The sequence below is a fragment of the Carassius auratus genome, chromosome 22 (assembly GCF_003368295.1).
Source record: "Carassius auratus strain Wakin chromosome 22, ASM336829v1, whole genome shotgun sequence".
Lineage (NCBI taxonomy): Eukaryota > Metazoa > Chordata > Actinopteri > Cypriniformes > Cyprinidae > Carassius > Carassius auratus.
In genome coordinates, this window is record NC_039264.1 from 19899497 (window position 1) to 19921920 (window position 22424).

Genomic DNA, 22424 nt, shown 5'->3' on the forward strand with positions numbered 1-22424 from the left:
CCCTGATCCCAGCTTGCTTTCAGTTCCCATGTTTGCGAGGTCAAAGGACTATTTATGACTTCCTTGAGTCTGGATCTCTTGGGAGGAGCGGGTCCACATGGCCATCCAGCTCAGACAGGTTCTGACCCAGAAGCTCATTAACTCTTTGGCTCAGGTCTTTAATAATCGGTGTCTCTAGGCACAAAGAGGCTAACAGGGACTTGACGTTCATGAATGGCTCATTGATGTGGCCTCCGCGGCCCCATTGTGTTTGGATTTGTGTGTACGGATCTGTATGTCCTTTGGCTCCGAGCTTGTTCGGAAGTGGCCCCGTGTTTGTGGCTCATTTTGGCTGGCTGAATATTAGTTTGCATACTCGCGCTCTGCACTGAAGTATGTGCTGTTGATGGGAAAGTACATCATTTCGGCACATTTTGAAGTTGCATCTTAATACCAGACTCATTTGTTCGTGAACTGTATCTGCACATCCAAAAATAATTGCATTAAGATTACATTGGCTTTCTTCCAAGTTAACAATTTTTAGTTTGTTTTTTCCTAATAATAGTTGTGGTCATTATGGAAATAATACTAGTGTTAATAACATATATATATATCTCACTTTATATTTATTGTTAATAAAATTATTACTAGTAATACTAACATGTTTATGAGGGTTTGTTAGGCTGCTCTCTCACAACAGTTACGACCGAGAGTGTGGCTCTGTTTATTCTCAGACATGTCTTTCATGTCTCTCAGAAGCCGTTGAGAAAGTGTTCCCGCAGGCTATATAATGTAGTCTAATATGCACAAGCATTTCCCCGCAGCAGTAGTGTTATCGCTGACACTTGTGTGTGTTTGAGGAGATGATATATGAGCGTAACACGGTTCGCTCGTGAGCCGTATGTTTGAACAGGCTGATACTGGCCTGCTGTAATCGCTCTATGTTTGTTTTCTACTCCATTGGTACAACAGAGCCTCTCCACCGGACACTTGAAAGTGTGTGTGTGTGTGTGTGTGTTGGCACAACAGAAGCGCTCATCCCCTTGCTTAGTGTTGTTTAATGTAAACATCAGTGCTGAAACAAACCTGCTCGGGTGCTTTCAAGCGCTTGTTGTGTATCTGTGTCGTATCAAGAGCTGGATCAGACCTTGTTTGCCCTCACAGGGAAAGTAGATTTGCGGAAACAAGATTATCCAATTACAGTTCATTTTACACTTGCAAACCATTAATCGTGTAGCTTTAAGCTGTAGCTTTGTGCGGAAGTTGCAATGCACTACTTACATATTTAATCAGCTGTAAGTCTCAGATCATCAGAATTAACTACACCGAGCCGTTGTTCACCGACAAGCTGTGCAAAACATACGCAAAATATGATCGTGGTTTTGCACAGCTTGTCAGTGAACAAGGGCTTTCTAAGGACTGCTGGGAAATATGTAGATGGAAAAAGACATTTTAGACTTTGTATGCATGTCTTTTGTTTGCAGGTTTAAAGACGTATCTGATCTCGGGACGGAAGATGGGCTTTCAGTGTGGCTGTTCCCAGCTCAGTTTGAGTCCGTCCTCATACACACACACGCCTGATCTCACACACTGCGCCGTCGCTGAACCACTCTCACACGGCAAGGTATGGCCCTCCGCACACACACAAATGCTGGGTTTGTTACACAAGTTATAAAATAAAAAAATATTTACTCACCGTTTTCAGTGCATTTCTCATCTTTCTCTCCGCAGCCTGCGTGCACATCCTGTATCATCTCCGTAGATGTCATTGACCGTCCGGTAGCAGATGAAGCATCTAGAAACGGCTGCCAGGATGAACACAGAGCCAACAGCAACAAGGTACAAAACTAATGATGATGACTATAAAAGCCTCAGTAATTGTGCACACACCTTAACACAAGAACCCAGTGTACTCCATTTGAGCAGATACTGAAATGCTGTCATTAGTGGCTGTTTGTTTAAATATGTTATGAAATGTTGGTGTAATTAGTGGGAGTACAACACTTCAGCTAAAGTTTTATACCATATATCTTTAGTCCTAAGTAAACGTAAGGAGTTTGCAGACTTGATGTGAATTTGCCGAAAACGCTGCTGTTTGCCGTAATAAATACTGTTCAATTAAAGTTCGATTGATTAGTCAGCTTACTGGACACATGGTTCTTTTTGGTGAATTACAAACAGCCTACAGCACAACCAATGCAGTCCAGTTCGTGAACAAGTGAATCTTTTGACCCATTTTTTTATTTTAGTGAATGAAAAACAAATGACGTGGGAAGTGTAGTCCAATTTTTATTTTTTATTACTGTTGAGCCAGTTCTAAATTAGAACTGAATCCTGAGCGAATTGGTCTTTTAAACGGGTTCTTTTTTGTGAATCATCTTTAGAATATTTTCTTTTAAGTGATTCAAAAGCATACAGTGTGACTCTGAACCGAATCCTGGACAAATTGGTTTTGATCAGTTTCTTTTTATTGAATCGAAAATAGACAGTGTAGTCTGATTCCTGAACAAATTAACCTTATGAACATTTATTTTTGACACATCAAAAACATACAGTGCAGCCACTTTAGTCTGATTCCTGAACAAATTCATCTTTTGAATCAGTTCTTTTTAGTGAATCAAAAACACACAGTCTGGACAGTGTAGTCAGATTTGCAAACAAATGACTCTTTTGAGCAAGTTCTTTTTAGTAATCTGCATTAGAACTGATTCCTCAATGAATGAGTCTTTTAAAATGGCTCTTTTTAGTGAATCGAACATACAGTGCTGTCAGTTATGTTTGATAAATAAAAGAACCTACAGCATGACAAGGGTAGTTCAATTCCTAAACGAATTATTCTTTTAAATAGGGGTTTAACGATGTTTATATTGATCAAATGTCTGACGATACACTGTATCAATGCCACATTTAAAATATCAATATCTGTAGTATAAATAGGCATCTTTGTTTTGCCATGTAATGTCTGTCTATACATTACTGCCAAGGTGTGAATTCTCGTTCAAACTCGAGTATCAGGACTCGATATAAGATCGGCCCGAAGGCAAAAGATGAGCATGAAAGATGCTCAGGATAGTTAATGAAACTGTCTGGTGCTGAGTGAAACGTTTTCTGTGCACAGACAAACATCTGAAGCACACGCATATAGCACGCGTGTAGTAAATTGAGCTCTATGCTTGTAAACACATTCGGTTAGATATGTGTCTTAACGTAAACTGTGGAGAAAGAAAACACATGTATCAGTATATTGGATCTGTGCTTTTGTTCTTAAAGTGAAAGCAAACTAATAATAAACCTAATGCTGTCAAGTAGTGCTCACTGCTCCTGACTAAATGTCCTTTGTAACATCAATAATTATTATTCTACATTTCATTTAAATGAAGACTATGCAGTTTTTTATATTTGATTACTACATTTATGTACCTGTAAATTTATTTTAAACTGAAAAAACTGAAAAGCACTGTTTATTGAGTTTGTCTTTGTTCTACTGTATTTATTTTCCGCAACTGCTTGTAACTTTGTTATCTGTAGAAATTATTTTTAACACTGAGCCCATAGTAGCAGCCAAAAAAAAGAAAAAATCTAATATCAATTTTTTCGCGTTCATGTATTTTTTCTTATAACTGGAATATCTAGTTTTATTGGTTTCCCAATGAGGATTGACACTAAAAAAATGTTATTTTATTTTTTTATGAATGCCACAATTGTGATACAGGATGTTAAAATTCCACATAAATGTTCGTGTTATACATTATGGTTGCATTTGTGTAATAAAAATTTTGATGATCATTTAAAATGGCTTTATAATATAATATCAATAAATCAATCGATATGCCTCTTTATCGAATCGTGTCGTAGTTTTTTTATGTATCAAATATCATATCGCTGAGTATGAGAATCGATATCGTATCGTGATGAACCATCCAATTTACACCCCTACTTTTGAAGATGTTTAACGAATCGAATTCACACAGTGTGGCCAGTGTAGTCTGATTCCCAAACAAATGACTCTTTTGAACTTGTACTTTTTGAGAAATCTAAATCCTAAACCTACATTTTAACATTTCAGTGTTGTCCGATTCCTAAATGAGGTAGATCATCTAATGATCTGCATTAAAACCAGTCTTTTTTTTTTTTCCTTTTTTTCTTTTAATAATGAAAACTCTACATCACAACCAATATTGTCCAATTTCTGAGCAGATGAATCTTTTGAACTTTAGTCTGATTCCCAAACAAATGACTCTTTTGAGAGAATTGTTTCTTTTGCACAGTTTCCTGCAGGTCGTAGCCCTAAAACCCTGAATGGCCTGTTGAGTCCTCTGTGTGAGGAGCGGAAACAAGTCAGCCAGTCATCTCTGTGTGACAAACTCCAGGAGAAGAACAGGAGCTGGGTGGGGAGTCTGGCCGCAGAAGGAGGCAGCGCCAGTGGCATGGACCACTCAGCCATTCTCCCGCTGCGCTCCAAAAACTTTCGGGGGAAAAGTGACGTGCAGTTTGTGGAGGTGATAAAGGAAGACAGGTGAGTGAGAGACGTTTCGTTTGAATAGTAGTTTTGTAATTCAGTCTTCATTTTCACCTTGTTTCCTACATATTGTCTTTGTTTTAGTCTGATGAAGGATTACTTCTTCAAGCCGCCCATTAACAAGCTGAGTCTGAACTTCCTGGAGAAATCTCTGGAGTCCGCTTACCGTACCAGCTACCAGGAGCAGGTACACACCTGAAATAAAATAAAACATAACATATAAAACGTTGTTTTCTTTCTGCTGATGGGCAAGGCATATATATATTTTGTTAAACCAGTGTACTTCAATAACAAAAACTAAAATTGACTAAATGACAACACAACAAAGTGCTGTAAATTGATATAAAATATATATATATATATATATATATATATATATATATATATATATATATATATATATATATATATATATATATATATATATATATTTATTAGGGGTGTAACGATACGCGTATTCGTATTGAACCGTTCGGTACGACGCTTTCGGTTCGGTACGCGGTACGCATTATGTATACCGAACGGTTCGTTGGAGTAATTAATTATATTTGAAAAAAAAAAAAAAAAAAGAGAGAGATAGAAATATAATGATATGCGTTCAACAAGGTAGCCCAATAACCCAAACAACGTAACAGGCAACGCCCCTGACACTCCCGAAGAAGAAAAAAACACCATCTTATATGTTTATGTTAGGCTACTCAGCAGGCGCTCGCTCACTCAGTACACGCTGAAGGCTCGTTGCAAAATAGCCAATGCGTTTAACAGACTAGAAATGAGAAGATCCTCCAATAACCAACAGGTCTGGTGTTTGGGTGCACTTTGGATTCCCTTTAAGCTATAATGGTGATGGCAAGAGAGTGGTGGATAAATAAACAACGGTATGTCGCATCTGCAACATGACAGGGTACACCAGCGGGATTACAAAAAAAAAAAAAAAAACACCAGCGGGAATATCTGGGATATATGCGTCAGTACTATCTGGGAAAAGACGAAAAAAAGGAGAAACATGCACGCAGCAAACTATCCCTGCAGCATTTAGACACTATAGCTTACAGGGAATCCAACCCAAACACCAGACCTGTTGGTTATTTTAGGATCTTATATTTCTGGTCTGTTAAAGGCATTCGACATTTTGCAACGAGCCTTCAGCGCGTGCTGAGTGAGCGAGCGCCTTAGGGGCCGTTCACATATCGTGCCTAAAAACGCATGGAAAACGCTAAGCACGTCTTTCTCCTCCTTTCCAAAGCGCTCGGGCAGAAGCGCTCATGAGGCGTCTGTCTTTGCTAAGCAACAATGACGTGCTCTCTCCATGAGACGCGGAAATTTCAGCGAAGGATAAATGGATTTGCAGCTCTAAAAATCGCTTGCAGTAGCTCTGCTACTAAATTTATTTCAAAATTGCAATCCATATACAACTATGATCAGCTGATCCTTCATCTTGGCTGAGCTCTCAACGTTGTTACGGGAAAGGATGAAGCTGATTGGTTAGTTCTTGTCACATGAGCCGCGGTGCGCTTGCGGCATTCTGAAAAGTTGAGATGTTTTTACATTTTGCTGTATTTAAAACGTATCGAACCGAACCGAACCGAACCGTGACATCAGTGTATCGTATCGAACCGAACCGTGAATTTTGTGAACCGTTACACCCCTAATATATATATATATATATGTATATATCACACACTTTTTGAGAAATTAACTGAGATTGATCCCACCTAACATTAAAATTTGTGGAAATAAACTTGCATTGCTATAATTTCACATTCAATCTTCAAATTAATATAAAAAACAACATACAGTATTTTTTTATTATATATATATATATATATATATATATATATATATATATATATATATATATATATATATATATATATATATATATATATATATATATATATATATATATATAATTGTTATGTGTATCTGTATTATATGTATCTGTATTATATAACTATAAATAAATGTATCTCAGTGATATTAAAATAATAAAACCCTGGTACACACACACACACTCCTGTCAGAGTATGTAGATCTTAAACACTATCACGCATGGACCTCTTCTGGTTATTCACAGAAGTGCAGCGTCATCACATCATGACCTCTGTGTTTCCTCCAGGTGGTGAATCAGGTGCCGGTGCAGACGTTTGCCAGTCCAGTCTTCAGCTCGCTGCTCGATGTTCTGCTGTCTTGTGCCATTTTTCTGGCCCTGACCATTGCCTGCTTCCTGCATCCCCTTGTTACCATGAAGACGCCCCTGGCAGCCACACTGGGTCTGGCCATCACAGCCGCTCTGCTGGAGCTGGTTTCTCTCGCTTTGTCCGTTCGGTGAGCTGGACGTGATCGTTTCTTCTGTACTGTTATACTTAGATCAAATAAATCGAATGACTTTCGCAGTCATCTAGTGCTCAAGTGGAGTGACTCATACTTTAAATAAAGTATCTAATTTGATATGTATTATAATTAAACTAATAATTTAAATCATATTAAAGTGAACAAATTATATAGAGTAATTCAACACTGAGATGTAATTTGCAAATCTCAGAATTAGTATCCATTTTTCATACTATATTGCCTAAATTCACTTTTTGCATTTCATAAATATTCCCCTGGTTTCACAGACGAGGTTTAAGCCTAACCCCAGACTAAAATATAATTCTGAGCGGTTTCAGCTGAAATAAACTTGCACCTTTTTGGTCTTAAAATATATCAGTGCCTTTGTTTTGTCTCACAAATTGATGCACACCAGGTAATGTTTTTATTTTTCTAAAGGCACGTTTATAAAAATAACTTAAATATCCTAATTTAACTATGGCCTAATCCTGGCTTAATCTAAGCCCCGTCGGTGAAACCAGGCCTTACATTTTTATTGTTTTCTTTCATTTATGTACAAAAAATTGGGTAGAACGGTGATATACTGCTGGTTTATTGGTTATTTATTAACTAAACGTTAAACAAACTAAACTTTGAAAGAAACTTTAACGTAAATACAATTGTTAATGTGACCGCTTGAATACATTCTATTATTATAATATGTATGTTAATATGTACCATATTCATAAATGGTTGATTTGGGATATTTAATTCTTCATAGTCAAGTTTTCCCTACTTTTACATTTTATCTTTTACAATTACTTTAATTTAGCGCAAGGTGACTATAAATGTGAATCTTCAGAAACACTTCATTTAAAATATTCATAAATATATAGTGATTAACAGTGAAATGTAATTTTCAGCAAATTTCAAAATCATTATCCTTTTTTTTCCACACTTTTCATTCAAATTTTATGATGCCCAAAGAATTAAAAATGACATAAAATGGTGTCTAACTGTGCTATTAGTGGTTTACCTGTGAGTCATAAAATGGAATGATGTTGAGTTTACTAGTTGGGTTTTGTCTAATGAGATCTCCATCTTTCTCCTGCAGTATGGTGTTTTGTCTGGATGATGTACAGAACTGCACTCAGTCTCTGTTGAAGCTGGTGTCTGGCTGGCTCCCGCGTCATGTGATCGGGGCTGTGCTCGTTTCACTTCCTGCGGTGTCCGTCTTCTCCCACCTGACTTACAGCGTGCAGCTGCCCATCCAGGTGAGCAGGAGAACAGGAAGGTGACCTCTTTAAACTGCTGCTCATTGAGAAATGTTTCAAATGTCAGAATGATTTCTGAAGAATCATGTGACACTGAAGACTGTAGAGTAGTGATGCTGAAAATTCAGCTTTGCATCAGCTGTTGGGTTTTGTTTTTATTATTCTAGCATTGAATTGATACTTTAGACATCTCTATCTCTACAAGATATCTTCATCTTCAAGATTGTTAATTATCCCCCAGTTTCTTGAAGTCTGTTGGATCAAAATGTGTCTATTGAAAGCCTGGTAATTGGAGGAAGAGTTTAAACCTTCAAAGGTGTTACTCTAATAATAATAAACTCTACAGAATCAAACTATATTATGACATGCAGAACTGTACCGAGTATCTCAGAAGCCAGTGACTGTTGATTTTTTTTTTTTTTTTTAACTGTGTGCTCACTCTTTCTTTGGATCTGTAGGTGACCATGTTCCTGTGCTGTGCTCTCATTATTGCTATAATCCAGTACTGTAACTTCTGCCAGCTGAGTTTCTGGATGCGCTCTGCTCTGGCCACTGTAGCTGGTTTGTCTTTACTCATCCTGCTCTACAGCGCCACCACCAGGCCCAGGTCAGACATCCTCAGCTTCATTTCTTCACCAGTGGATCCTCTGCAGTGAATGAGTGCCGTCAGGGTCCAAACAGCTCACAACAGCTTCACATGACTCCAGTCCATCAGTTAATGTCTTGTGAAGTGAAAAGCTGCATGTTTGTGAGAAACAAATCCATCATTTTAAATTAAACCATCGCTTCTGTCAAAAATGTTGCTTTCTCCAGTGAAAAAGTTGTCTCACCTGAATTCAGGAGAGAAATGTACAGATCAAGCATCGTTTACAAGTCAGATGTAAACAAATATTTTTATGTTTTTATCAACTGTTTGGACTTTCATTCTGACGGCACCCATTCACTGCAGAGGATCTGCTGGAAAGCATGTGATTTGTAAATGGAGTAAATTTCTCAGAAGAATGAAGAAATAAACTCTACAAAATCTTCAGTATCCTTTTGGGTGAACTATTCTTTTAAATAAAAACTGCATTCATTATAGTTTTAGAATATTGTACATTTTTGTGATTTGTTGACTGTTCATGATGGTACATGTCCACCGGTGCTTAAGAATTCCACCCAATACCACCCAAAACAACAGATGTGTGTCTGGAAAAGCCATTAAATAAAATAATTTAATATTGAAAGCAATAAATCCCACAATCCCCCACATAAACCTGCCACTCCTGTAGAAGATGCCTACTCATCTCCGGTGGACATGTATGGTTGCTTTAGAGTACACTTTATTTATTAATATCCTGTAACTGTTTTCTTTTAGCAGCACCACTGACACATTTCCAGCATCTGGGTGAGTGTTTTTTTTTTTATATATTCCTATCGCTGACTCTGATTTGAGCTGACATTTGTAAGATGGTTGAGATTTTACTGTTTGTATGTGAATGTGAAAATATGATGCTGTTAATAAATCGTTAAGTATACAGGAAGTCATTTTATTGACATATAAATATTACTCAATCTAAAACTTAAAGGGGCCCATATTGACGTTATTAAAATTACCAGAACTGAAAGGAGCCCATTAACCGTAAGTAGACATGAAATCAAAATTCACCATATCTAATTTCTATTGTACAGTATTTTTTCTAATTATACACTACCAGACTTTCAAGTCGTCACAAACACAGTAAACTCTGATAGGAGGTATGTGACAAATGACAACGATATGTGCTCTAAAATTAGCTCAAAATATCAGACATGATTAAAATCCTCTGATTATGTGCTGTGCCAATTATACACCATGTGTATTCCTGAAAATCTGCAGACTGGCTCTGAATTTCAGCAACTAGTGCCGTCTCATCCAGCAAATTGAGGCCAAAATTGGTGCAAAGGTCATGTAGCGTATTCCAGCCTTTAATCACAGGTGCAGAGTGCATGCTTAAATGTTAAAAGGTTTTAAAAATCTATGGCATTTAAACTGCTATATGGTAAAGACAAGGTGACAAGTCCACAGACCCCAGCACCATTCATAGTTAAAACATCTTAAAACTGAAAGGGTGTTTTTGAGCACCTTCTACTGTAGGTGGTGTTATTCTGTAAAACACACCACTCATCTCTGAAATCTCTTTCTCTTGTCTCCAGGAACATGAGTAATCAGAGTGCTGAAGTAGATCAGGCAAGTGTGTTGGTCTCTGAGCCCACAGCGCTCGACCTGCTCGTCCTAGAGACCGTGCTCTCCTTCTTCCTCCTGCTAGTGCTGGTTTGGTTTCTCAACCGAGAATTCGAGGTCAGCTACCGTCTGCATTACCACGGAAATGTGGAAGCTGACAAGCATCGCATCAAGATCCAGACCATGCGAGATCAAGCGGACTGGCTGCTGCGTAACATCATCCCCATCCATGTTTCCGAGCAGCTAAAGGTGAACCAGAGTTACTCTAAAAATCATGACAATGTCGGGGTCATCTTCGCGAGTATCGTCAACTTCAGCGAATTCTACGAGGAGAGCTTCGAGGGTGGGAAAGAGTGCTACCGAGTACTTAACGAACTCATCGGAGACTTCGACGAACTGTTGCGCAAGCCTGCATTCTCAAATGTAGAGAAGATTAAAACCATCGGTGCCACCTACATGGCAGCATCTGGATTAAATGGGCAGCAGTGCCAAGAACAGCCACATCCGCATGCCCACCTACGTGCCCTCTTTGACTTCGCTCTTGAAATGATGCACGTAGTGGACGATTTTAACAAGAACATGTTGGGTTTCAAGTTCAAGCTGAGAATTGGCTTCAACCACGGGCCCCTGACTGCCGGCGTCATCGGCACTACCAAGCTGCTTTACGACATATGGGGTGACACGGTCAACATCGCAAGCCGCATGGACAGCACAGGAGTGGAGTGCCGCATACAAGTTAGCGAAGAGAGCCACTGTGTGCTCAGCAGAATGAACTACACCTTTGATTATCGTGGCACTGTGAACGTGAAAGGGAAAGGGCAGATGAGGACTTACTTGTATCCCCAAATGAACGAAGGCAGATCAGGGTCCACTCAAAGCCTGGAACAAGGCCAGGTGGACGATGCCCTTGGGCATTTAGAGCCCGACACACTTGCCAACACAACATCAACAACATCTGCTGCACCACTAAACCCTCCCTGCACCTCTCCCAATGTTGCCTCTATCAGTGGCCACGGTGTGCCTCAGGGCCGTGTATTAGGCCCGTCTCAGATTACAGAGTTGCACCAAGACACTAAGCACAATTCTCCTGTCCCCCAGCTCAAAGAAAAGGATTATGAGAGTCCTTCTCAAGCACCATCGCTAAGTGGTACACAACCTCCCTCAATAACACAACTGTACACGCCGTTAGCCACACCAGAGACACCTTTACAAGGAGAGGAAGATGACGATGCAGATGAGGGTACAAAGCTCAGGGCAGTGGAGTGATCCGATTTCCTTCTCACCTCGGCTGTCCTTCTTCAAGAGCCAATCCGCAGATAATTTTCAGGCTCTACTTCCTTCAAGGGGCTTTGACGACCATAACTGTTGGAGTTCCAATGAGTAGCATTAGCCTGTATAGGGCATATGTGTTGATCACGTGACCTAAATAGAAAAAAAGGTGCGCTAAGCATCTGCTGTGTGGATCACAGTGTAGCACAGAGGGGGGAAATGGATGGAGTTAATATTTCTGATGTTCTCTTATTTGTTTTTGTTTTTTTGTTTTTGTTTATAAAGTGCCTTCACAATATGCAAAATCAGTCAAATATGATTTTATTATTACAACAAATATATCAGCATGGCTTTTTGAAGGGACGTGGACAGTGAAAATGCCATATTATTTCAGGATCAATGGCTAATGTTTTAAAGTTATTATAATGAATATACAGTCCAGTGTATTAGTTTCACTGCTCTACTACATGGGCGGTCACCTATATTGAAATAAAACCCAGAAGGCAAGGGCGGATAGATAAAGATGGGCTTCCAGCAGTTCTTTCCACAATGCCCATATTAATATCAAGTATATCTGGCAGCAAACAACGTAGCTTTTATCAAAGGGAGGTAGAAGTGGCTCACGCAAAATAGCAACTAATGAAATGAGGAAAAACAGCACAATCAGCCTTATTTGTTTGAATCCCAATCAAGAAAGATGGCAGAAACCATGTTGTGCGCTCTCTTCCCTTCATTAGAGGACACAAGGGCCGGTGATTGTAATACATTCGGAAATTCAGAGTATGATGTTTGTTGAAAACATGCTGTGTTTGGAGGTTCAGTGCATTTAAAAAAAAATTTTTTTGCATAAAATTTAGCCCCAAAATTTAATATTTCTCATTGCCAGAAGGGAACATCCTACAGAATTCAAAATTAAATCAATAAATCTAATTTCTCAGCATGGCACTTACAGTATTTAAGGATCTTAATGCAGCAGAACAAGTGTTTTTCCCTAAATATATCCAGTAAACTCCATCCTACGAAGCCTTCAGTTGAACAGATTTTGTTTATCAGTGCATTTGACTTCATTTCACTCAGTGCCTCAGATTTTCGTAGCAGAATCAGTTGTTTTTCACTGTGATTGTGAGTTGGTATCGCCGATTCATCATAGTTTTTATTGATCACCGTGCACTTGTGATACCAGTTCACTCCATGGCCTTGTGGAAGAAGGTTCTTGTGCTGCCATAATTTGGTGAGCGGCTTGCAATTTTTCATATTGATATGTTTATTTCTACCTACTTTTTCAGAATTTTTTTATTTTATTTGCGTGCCAATTCTGTTGAGATTTTGACAGCAGCTCTTCAAAAAAAAAAAAAACATTTTTGTGCAGAGATCTGATTTTCTTTGCTTTTCTTTACCTGATTTATTTAGTCTCTGATGCATTCAGAACACTAGAGAATAATCCGCAGTATCTCTTGCGATGCGTCTTACATTTCAGTCAAACCTCAAGCAAAGCAATTTTAGTTTCTCAAAGCAAACCTAGTCCTTTATTAGGAACTGTTATCTTCTTCCACCATGTATAATGAATAAGCTTGGCTCTGAAGTTTGAGGAGGATGGATTTCTTTCTTTATTTCTGTTTACGGAGCAATCACTAGTTTGTTCTCAAAAACTGAAAAAGTCCAGTGCCTTTTTGTTCACTCCTTTACCCCTCAATTTTAACACCCGGTTGCTTCAGAGTCAAAATATCAAGGTGTCCTTTGACGCCAAAGCTTTCAGAACACATGCAATATTACGTTATTGTATCATGTTGTTATTATTTCCTCTTTGATGTGAATTAAAATTCCAGCCTTTTTTTTTTTTTTTTTACACTGTGTATCTTTAAATGGAACTTTTTGGGATTGGAAAAGGGATTTGATTTAGCTGTTAATTGTTTTATGGTGCACTGCTTTCCAGCCAACTCTTCACCTTTGAGTTATTGTATCACTCCATTGGCTGAGGAAGCCCAGTGCTGACAGTATTGAATTATAATTAATTGTGCATAATGTATGTGGTTTTGTATTAAATGCATTTGTATTTATTGGGGCAGTGCATAAATCGGTGTGCAGCCACGGAGCCTAATGTCAAAAGGGCATATTTATGAAAGGGAGCCACTTAAAGCATGGAGAAATCTCCTTTTTTTCATCTAACGTAACAAGCACCTATGGCCTCACTCTTGAAAAGTGCCTCAGATCCAATTCTACTAAAGTTTTATGATATTTGAAATAACCTTAAAATGGAGAAGTGTGAATTTGATCTTGTTCTGTGCGCGATTGGTCCCACTTTTTCACCACTGCCCACATTCTTGTAGGTTTTCTGAATTTTAGTTTTGAAAATCAAGGATTGATTTCAGTTTGGAGAATCATATGTTGTTTTTATTTTGTCACATGACTTTTCACTCCTTCACAGTTTTGTTTTGTATAGAATTGAGCTCATCTTAATTGGTCAAGAGACATATTTGAGTACAAATCTAAAACCAATTTGTTTTGGTGCTCAAGAGTTTTAAAAATGTGCCCTTAAATTTGACTTCACATGCTTTTATTAACTTTGTATTAATGATTTTTGTGCCATATATGGGAATATGTGTATACCAAATAATTTGAATCGTGTGGGCAGAAGCTGCAAGACACAGCTGTGGAGTTTGGGCTATAGATTTTGTTTTTTATTTCCGAGCAGCACGTTCTCCAATAATTTGTTCTAATGCACATGAGACACAGCGGGTATTGATTTATTAGCCATTATATTCAGGCAACAAGCATAATCTGTATACATTTGCACAGTGCACTCACTTTGTATGTACATATCATGTACTGTTTTATCTGATTATTATGTTTCAAAACTGATGATACATGTGCATGTGGCAGATTTGGAGAGTAGAGAAACAATGAAAAGATACCAGAAGCGACATGTGTCTGTTTCATGTGTGGAAGAACTGTGTTTATTTATTAACCATTACTTATCGTTTTAAATTGATACTTTTATTAATGTCAGAAGAGATGTGTATGTTTGGTGAAGGTTGGAATATAATTGAAGGCAAAAATAGGCATAAACTATCAGAAAACAAAACAAAAAATGTTAAGTTTTATATTGTTTAAAATTAATGTAATTTGCACTGCTTCTCAACAACTTAAGGCAAACTATAATATTGGCCTAAGTGTAAAACTATTTCAAAATTCTTGCCATCCCCAAATTTATTTGTATATATTTAAAATGAATGTAATTTGCACTGCTTTTCAACAACTTGTTTTATTGCAAACTACCGGTTAAATGTAAAACTACCTTTTTTTTTTTTTTTTTTTTGTCCCTATACGATTGTTCTCCGATTATTGATGCGTCGGTGACATTGAGTGCAGATTTGTGATCGTCTCGCGCCTCCAGCGGCCGCTCTGCACGTACACAGCAGGTTTGACGTAGGGCGTGATCGCGCTGCGCGCGCCCCCTCCCCCTCGGCTCCGTCTATCTGGAAAAAGAAAAAAAAACTTTTTGTATCGAAGGAATCAACAGCCGCCATCTTGTCTCGGCTCGGAATCAGGATTTCGATAGAGCACTATTTTTTGTTTTTGGACGCGGGGCATCCAAATCGAGCTCTGACGACACCATTCAGCGGAAAATGACACCTTTATATCGCCGCGAAGGAATTTTGGGCGAAAAATCCTGGATTTGATCGGCGTTCGTCGGCCACGAAACCCTCGTATATCTGATTTCCCCTTCAAGAGCGGCGCTTGCGTCCGTGTTTCGCTCCGAGCGCTTATTGTTTACCGGACGCTTTTGGAGGACAGACAGCACCGAGACGACTGTTTTGCAAAGATATAAATTTTTTATGCAACCGTGCATTTTTACACGCAGCCACACGATTTTTGCACGGAAAAGATTGACGTCATGGATCGCGTGCCGTTGCAACATTAACGGCTCTCGCACGCGAGGACCCCTTCGGATACTTTATTCGGGATTTAACGTTGAATTCGCGGAAAGGAGGCATTTTCTCTCGGCAATACAACGATGGTAATGTGGGTGTTGGGTGTTGGATTATCATGGGGTGAGTGGTGGTGGCGACGCGGGGCGCTGTTGCTGCTTTTTTGAGAAAATCCTCCGCCGAGCCGCTCCACACTCCCCACGTCTTTCAAAAGTAAGGTAACATCTGTTTTTTTCGGACGAAAGGATCCTTCACTTTGAGTCCCCTCCCCACTCCCCCACAACATTAGTCCGAAGCTGAGTCGCCATGGCCGAGAATGTGCTGGAAGGAGGCCCTCCGAGCGCGAAGCGAGCGAAGCTGACTGCACCTGCTCCAGACGCTCCAGGTAACATCCAGCACAAACCTGATCAATACTCTCCTGTGAGGCACTGTGACACACTCACTCACGAGACAGCTGTCAAACGAGTCCACAAACCGTCCACTAACCTCGAAATAAAGTCCTCTGGTCACCCTCACGCTGTTCAAAACTCGTTTGACAGTGAAGGAGAAACGTGCTTTCAATGCACGTCTTTACGCCGAGAGTCAGTGGTGACTGGCGTTTTAAGGGTTAATCGTGACAGTTTTAATGTGCAGGTTAGCATTGCTAGAATAATGCATCTCAAGTAAAGGAATCGAGTATCCTAATAGTTATCGCTCAAACTTTAGTGCATTTAAACACCCGACTGCTGTCCATCTAATAGGCCCAGATGACATTTTTACAGCGTATTGCGTCAGTCTGTCCATCATCGCATTCGTGCTTCAGGGTCGTCTCAGATCAACACGTGGAGAGAGCTCCAGGGTGAAGGGAAGCGACAGATCCATGAATCTCTCCCGGGACAGTGAGAGTTTCCGTTTATGATCGCTATAGGGTTCACCATTTGCATTAAGACCTATCATTTTTTATTTTTTTATCATGCGTTTGACGTTGATTTCGTCACAAGCGCTTCTTAAAAAAGTTTTCAAAATGATTAGTATCTCGTAAAGCAAGGGTTCATGTCACTTTCCCTGGAAAAGTGTTTTTGTTTCACGTGGGTCGCGGGTCGCTCTTGAGGTCACGTGACCAGCTGCGTCGCTTCTCGCAGCATTAACGTGGATGTTTATCTGAACTTGACAAGGCATACACTTTACCGAGTGCACTTTTGATGCTTATTAAAATATTAAAACCCCATGGCTGGCTGCTTGAAAAGCCAAACTGGCGCGAGCGTGCAGTCTTAGATGTGGCAGGCACCCCTGCTTTGTTGACTGGGATGAATGTTGCTCAAATTATGAGCGTAAACACAATCCAGAGCGAGTTCATAGACATGCCAATGTGTTGCTTGTGAGCTTGCTTGTAGTTGCAAGTAGTTGATAATCGTGTGCTTCGACTTGTTAACCTGTGCTGCCCAGTTAGAAGAGTACTTTGTCGTATTAGTTTGTAAACCTGTTACTTTTAGGCCTGTTTGAAGCATCACCTCAGTTGTCATTAACCACATAAATGGCTGTAGTGTGCATGCTGTAGCCCTAGATAAGCACCAGCGATCAAATGTGTTAAAAACCGGCTTCATGAATTCAGCATCCCCTTGTTTATGTTAATCCGCATGTAATGAGTCTGGTTTATCTATGTCTGCAGGCAGCTAGTGTGTTTGTATGTGAACCTGAGCTCTTGGTTTCATAGCCTAGAAGTCTTGTTGCACCTGTAGAGACCTGTTTCTCTGGCTTCTGTGCTGCTCATTCACACATTAGTGCTTGTTGGGCCATCACACGCTTCAGCATCCATCTTGCCTAAGTGCGTTCAGACTGTATTTCTTCATGATGAGATTATTTTGACAGGTGAAGTGTGTAATTTGTTTCAGGAAGTGTTTTTCCGTCATCAAATCAAACGCTTCCAGTTGCGCATGGACTTGGCTTCTTGTAACATGAGTTACAAGTGTTTTTCCCTACACCAACTCTTGAAAACTCGTCACATTATTATGCATTTAATATTTTGTCAATAAATGTTCTTTGAAGCAAGTTAAATAATTTTTTAATCTTATGGAAGTTTCGTTCATATCGGCCCTAAACGTTGCACTCCGACTCCCATTTTCATTTACATTTTCGTGCACTGATGTATCGCGAACAAAAATTCAGTGGTCAGTCGGCGCGTTCAGAACTGGAAGAGCGCTTTGGTGTTAATGTTGCTGAGGCTATCATGAGTATAATTGTTGTTTTTGCCTTTTATTGACACATCTTTATAGAAAAGCTTGATAAATATGTCAGATGAGATTTTTTTTTTTTTAGTGCAGATATTTAGTAACTATTCAGTTTTTTCCACTGAGTCGCTCATAAAGCAATAATAAACATATGCATGTTCGATTGAGAAGATGGATATATACACATTTACAACTGGATGATAATTTTCCAGTTGACAAGATCATTTCATATCTACATCGACTCAGTCTATATCTTCAGTGTTTACATGAAGGCTTTTCAATAGGAGTACAAACAGTGGAAGTTTAATGGGGGTTTCAAAAAGTTTTGAACTTTAAAAAGTATGCAATCACAAAATTTGTTGCAAAATCAAGCAATTAGCATGTTATTTGCAGAAGTTTGCAGAAGGATTGTTTTTTTTTACAAATCTTATAATAGCAATTTTCTGCATAATTTCGGTTTATTTATTTATTTTTTGCACTAAAGAATTTACTATCAATACTCCTACTGTGATTTAAATTATACCAGACTTATATAAATACAAAGTGATTATTGGTAAGTTTTTCTTGGACATCCACCGGATGCAAATATCACTGGCTAGATATTCAACATTCATTTAGTCGATTAGTGAGGTTGCCTTGATATTTTCTTGGTATTTTTATCGGCAACATTTCACTTAGCATTCTGTGTTTTACCTGTTTGAATTGTAAAAATCTAGGAGAATTGACGTTTACATAGATGCCTTTGGTCTCCTGCAGTTTAACATATCAACACTTCATATTTAAACTGTTGTATAGTAAGTCATAAATCATATATAAATATGCATGAAAATGTGACCCATCTTGGTATGGTGAAACTTGAACCAAACTTTTCCTTAAAACTGATTATTCAACTAGTGAGGAATCGGCTACAAGAGCAGCATCCCTAACACTCCCAACAGTCAGCTAAAACTTCTGAGCTAATTAACTCGCACACATGCCTTCGCTTAGAGCGCTTGAGTGATGTAACACCAGAGATGTGTCCAGCTGTGCTGTGAACATGCTTTCAGACATCATGCAGATCCAAAAATATAGCCAGAGATCTTGATATGCATGAGTTAATGGATGCTTACCTAGCTGTGCTTGATTTATGATAATCATATAAACACTAAACAATTTATAAACAAAAAAGGATCTGAAAGGAGAATTATTTATTTATACCTATAATATACTCTGTCTAGTTTCCGACAAAAACGTTTGTGTTGGGTGAAATGTTCTTTATTTGAGGATAAGGTTCTTTATTTGTTCTTCACACTAAAAAAAATGGTTCTTTTCAGAACTATTTACTGTTGTGGAACTCACAATAGCTCTTCTATGGCGTTGTTGTGAAAACCCCCTTTTGTAACTTTTATTTTTAAGAGTTAATCTTTAGTGGCGGTGCTTAGAAGAGGATGAATTTGTTTAGATGCATACGTTTTCAGTGATATTTATACAGATAGCTGGAGATGAACACAAATCAACATCAATACCGGAACTAAGGAGCTAGTGCAAAACACACGGCTTATTTACTACAAAAGGTAATGAGGGAGAACTGAAACAGGTGTGGAGCTAATTAATCACAAACCATGGAAACTAATAGACAAGGGAACTCTGGGAAATGTGGAGACAGAAACGGAACCAGAACAGAACTTTCACAGTTATTCAGTAAATTAGGTTTTTTATAACAGGGTTTCATGATTCTGTTCACATATTCTGCATCACAGAAGTAATAGGCAAATGGTTGAAGTGACTAAATTACTAAAAAGGAAAAAGTGTGTGTTATATGCTAAATACAATGAAGATGATAGGTTGACCAACTAGCGTCCAGACCGCAAAATCTCAGCAAAAGTCGAACAGCTTATTTCGGCTATAAGTTAGCCCTCTTTGAAAAGTTGTTTCTCTAAATTCATCCTTGTGTTGGAAGAAAATCACTAGCTGCATTTACATAGACCCTTCTAATCCGATCGTAATAGGACTAGAAGCACAATCGGAATGAAAAAGTCACATGTAAACACGTCAATCGGATTGAATTGGCCAGATCCGCTTAAAATGTCCATCGGATTGTAAGGGGTGGTTTATTCCTTTTGTAATCTGAGTGAGAGGACATGTAAACACTTGTTCGGATTGAAAACCGAAACGGGAAAGTACTGCGCATGCGCAGTGACGTAGAAATAGCGTAATGATGTATGATACGCAGAACGAGCTGTTCTTCCCGGTGAATGAAGTGTTATCATAAAACTCCCCTTTCACTCAGCGTATGTGAAGTGGAACAGGACCATGTTCAACCAGTCCTTGTTTAAGTATAATCAACAGACCAATAATTTTGGGTGCAGGAAGGGGCACTTTTACACCCTTTTTTTTAAAGTAACGTTAAGCAGCACAACAGTTCATGTGCTGGTTGAAGTAAATAAATTTCACGTGTGCTTTTTAAAACAGCATGCAGCAGCAGTGGGAAACGCTGTATATTCATGCAGTGTGCGCATGTCAAAAGAGTAAATCCAATCAGAAGATTGTGACATGTAAACATGCATAATCAATCCGATCACTTTATTCAGCGTTCATGTAAACACTACATTCGGATTCATCAATCAGAATGAATTCATTCCGATGGAAGCAAAAAGTGTCCATGTAAACGCACCTACTGACCTGATGCATTTTAAGACACTTACTGTCGTACTTCAGGTATTTGAGCAGTGTTCCCTTCATTTAGTTAAATTAATGTATATTTTTTGTGGTCACAGTTAGCGTATTTATTGAATATTTATCAGTTATGTAAGCATTTTTTCAGGTGTTCCGATTGTTAATGTTAACTTTTTGATCGTATTAGAAGTTTTGTCAAAAGTAGGGTTGCAAATACGGAAAATTTCTGGTCAGTTTCTGGAACTAGTCTAGAATTTTTGGAAACTTCAAAGTTTTATTTTGGAAAGTTTCCAAAAATATTCCACCCCGTTTCAATCCTAGTTGAAAATGACACACTATACACTTGTGTACTTCTGCTACGCAGTATGTACTAAACTGTCTAGTGGGTGAATTCAGTAAGATTATTTCATCATTCAACATCAGAATCTGCTAGCCTCTGTGACAGTTGAGTGCATAAAATATCCAGCATTAACTTTTTTTTTTGTTTGTTTGTTTAACACAAAAAACTTTTCTACAAAGCGGCATGGAATAGTGTGTATGTGCGTGAATGTGAACGCATCTATAGTTTTGCAAGGTTATAACTAGGCCTGCACAGAGCCTGACGTGTTCCCCATCTTTGCATCTTCGTTTATGGATTTGGCGGGTGACTTTCTGGCCAACCGTAGCGTCGCAAGTTAAATTTTACAGATTTTCCCTACAATCATTTCAGAAAATGTGGAAAAAGTTTGTCGATTCCATTTGGACTTTGTTATAATGAGATGGCTGAAATTCGTTTTCTCAAATGGCTGTGGTTTGAAGCTCAACATGCTGTTCTGGTCTGTTATGGGCTTTTTAGTCCCTTCCTGGGTGACAGATGGACTAGAATGTTCCTTTTCTCAAATGAAAGCCCTTTAAAACCCATCACCTCTCCAAACTGATGTGTTCCAGAAGTCAAGCAGATTCAAGAGGGCTGGAGATATTTTCACTAGAGTAATTCTGGCACGGTGCACCAGTTGTGTAGATCTGGATCATCTCAGTGGTGATAACACATCACAGGACAGTCAGAGCAAATAAAATCCACGGTCTTTAGAAAGAAAACACACTCAGAAGCCTTCCAAGCCAAGCACAGCATGGATTTGTCTGTGTGATTAAGACCACAGAGAGATTTTGTCATATTTGTGTGTTTGTTACATGAAACTAGGGATGTCAAATTTCGATTATTTCCATGATCGATCGTCGTTTAAATTAACGATCAATTAATCGATTAATCGTTAACCATAATACTGCAAAATGCGTCTATTGCAGGCACACAGTCAGCGGTATGACAGGATGTGCAAAAGCCACACACACACACAAAACGCTTTCTCACTTGAATTAAAGAGGTTTTAGTCTGAATAAAATGCTAGTAGCAGGATTATAAAATGAATAGATGCGATTATGATCATTTGATAAAATGAAGAGAGCGCGCCATACTTTTGAGGTCATTTTACTTTGTTGACAGTTTCCAATCCCGCACGGAGAACGCTGAACGCGCATCTTTAAATGGTTTTGTGGTGCTCGTTGTTGTATTTTAAAGCACAATTGCGATGTTTGCAACTGACATTATTGTATAAAATTATCCGAAATGTGGAGCGCGTGTGACTGCGCTGCACATTAAGTGAACTACATCGGCGCTGCTGCACCAAAACACAGTTGCTCACATTAATTTGATCCTGCTGGATTCTGTCCTAGAAAATGTCAGATTTTTTAAAATCCGGCATACAGCGCATTAGATCGTGACAGTGCATGCGTGCAGTCGAGATGAGCGAGCGCGGATTTGGCTAGATTTATTTGGAGGTTATTGCTCATGTCTCATTCGGCACAAATCGAAATGTTTCCATATTCGCAATGTATTTGAATGTTAAACTATTATTTATAATGTAAACTAGGCTTGTACTTAACACGCATTCGCATATAGACGGAAAAGATGATCCTCTTCATATGAGCAAAAACGTCCTTGGCATAACAGCAGAGTGGACCGGTATACTACGGTCTATTTAAACTGAATGCTCCAGGAATGTGTCGGTCACAGCGCCTATTAATCGCTGTTTTGAATCC

General features: G+C 38.8%; 2 protein-coding genes across 4 annotated transcripts in view; both read left to right on the forward strand.

Annotated features, from left to right (window-relative positions):
• The window catches only part of adcy9 (adenylate cyclase 9), a 32849-nt gene extending 18371 nt beyond the window's left edge, over window positions 1-14478 (forward strand). The window contains exons 2-10 of one of the 2 annotated variants that reach the window (XM_026198140.1): window positions 1464-1603; window positions 1711-1818; window positions 4248-4495; window positions 4583-4685; window positions 6618-6826; window positions 7926-8085; window positions 8544-8692; window positions 9443-9472; window positions 10261-14478. In XM_026198140.1, coding sequence (XP_026053925.1) covers window positions 1464-1603; window positions 1711-1818; window positions 4248-4495; window positions 4583-4685; window positions 6618-6826; window positions 7926-8085; window positions 8544-8692; window positions 9443-9472; window positions 10261-11554 — 2441 coding nt within the window. In that variant the 3' untranslated portion in view covers window positions 11555-14478. The remainder of the gene's footprint in view (window positions 1-1463; window positions 1604-1710; window positions 1819-4247; window positions 4496-4582; window positions 4686-6617; window positions 6827-7925; window positions 8086-8543; window positions 8693-9442; window positions 9473-10260) is intronic. The other variant, XM_026198141.1, reaches the window with a different exon arrangement.
• A 556-nt stretch (window positions 14479-15034) lies between these two features.
• crebbpa (CREB binding lysine acetyltransferase a) overlaps window positions 15035-22424 on the forward strand; it is a 40754-nt gene continuing 33364 nt past the window's right edge. The window contains exon 1 of one of the 2 annotated variants that reach the window (XM_026198139.1): window positions 15035-15871. In XM_026198139.1, coding sequence (XP_026053924.1) covers window positions 15793-15871 — 79 coding nt within the window. In that variant the 5' untranslated portion in view covers window positions 15035-15792. The remainder of the gene's footprint in view (window positions 15872-22424) is intronic. The other variant, XM_026198138.1, reaches the window with a different exon arrangement.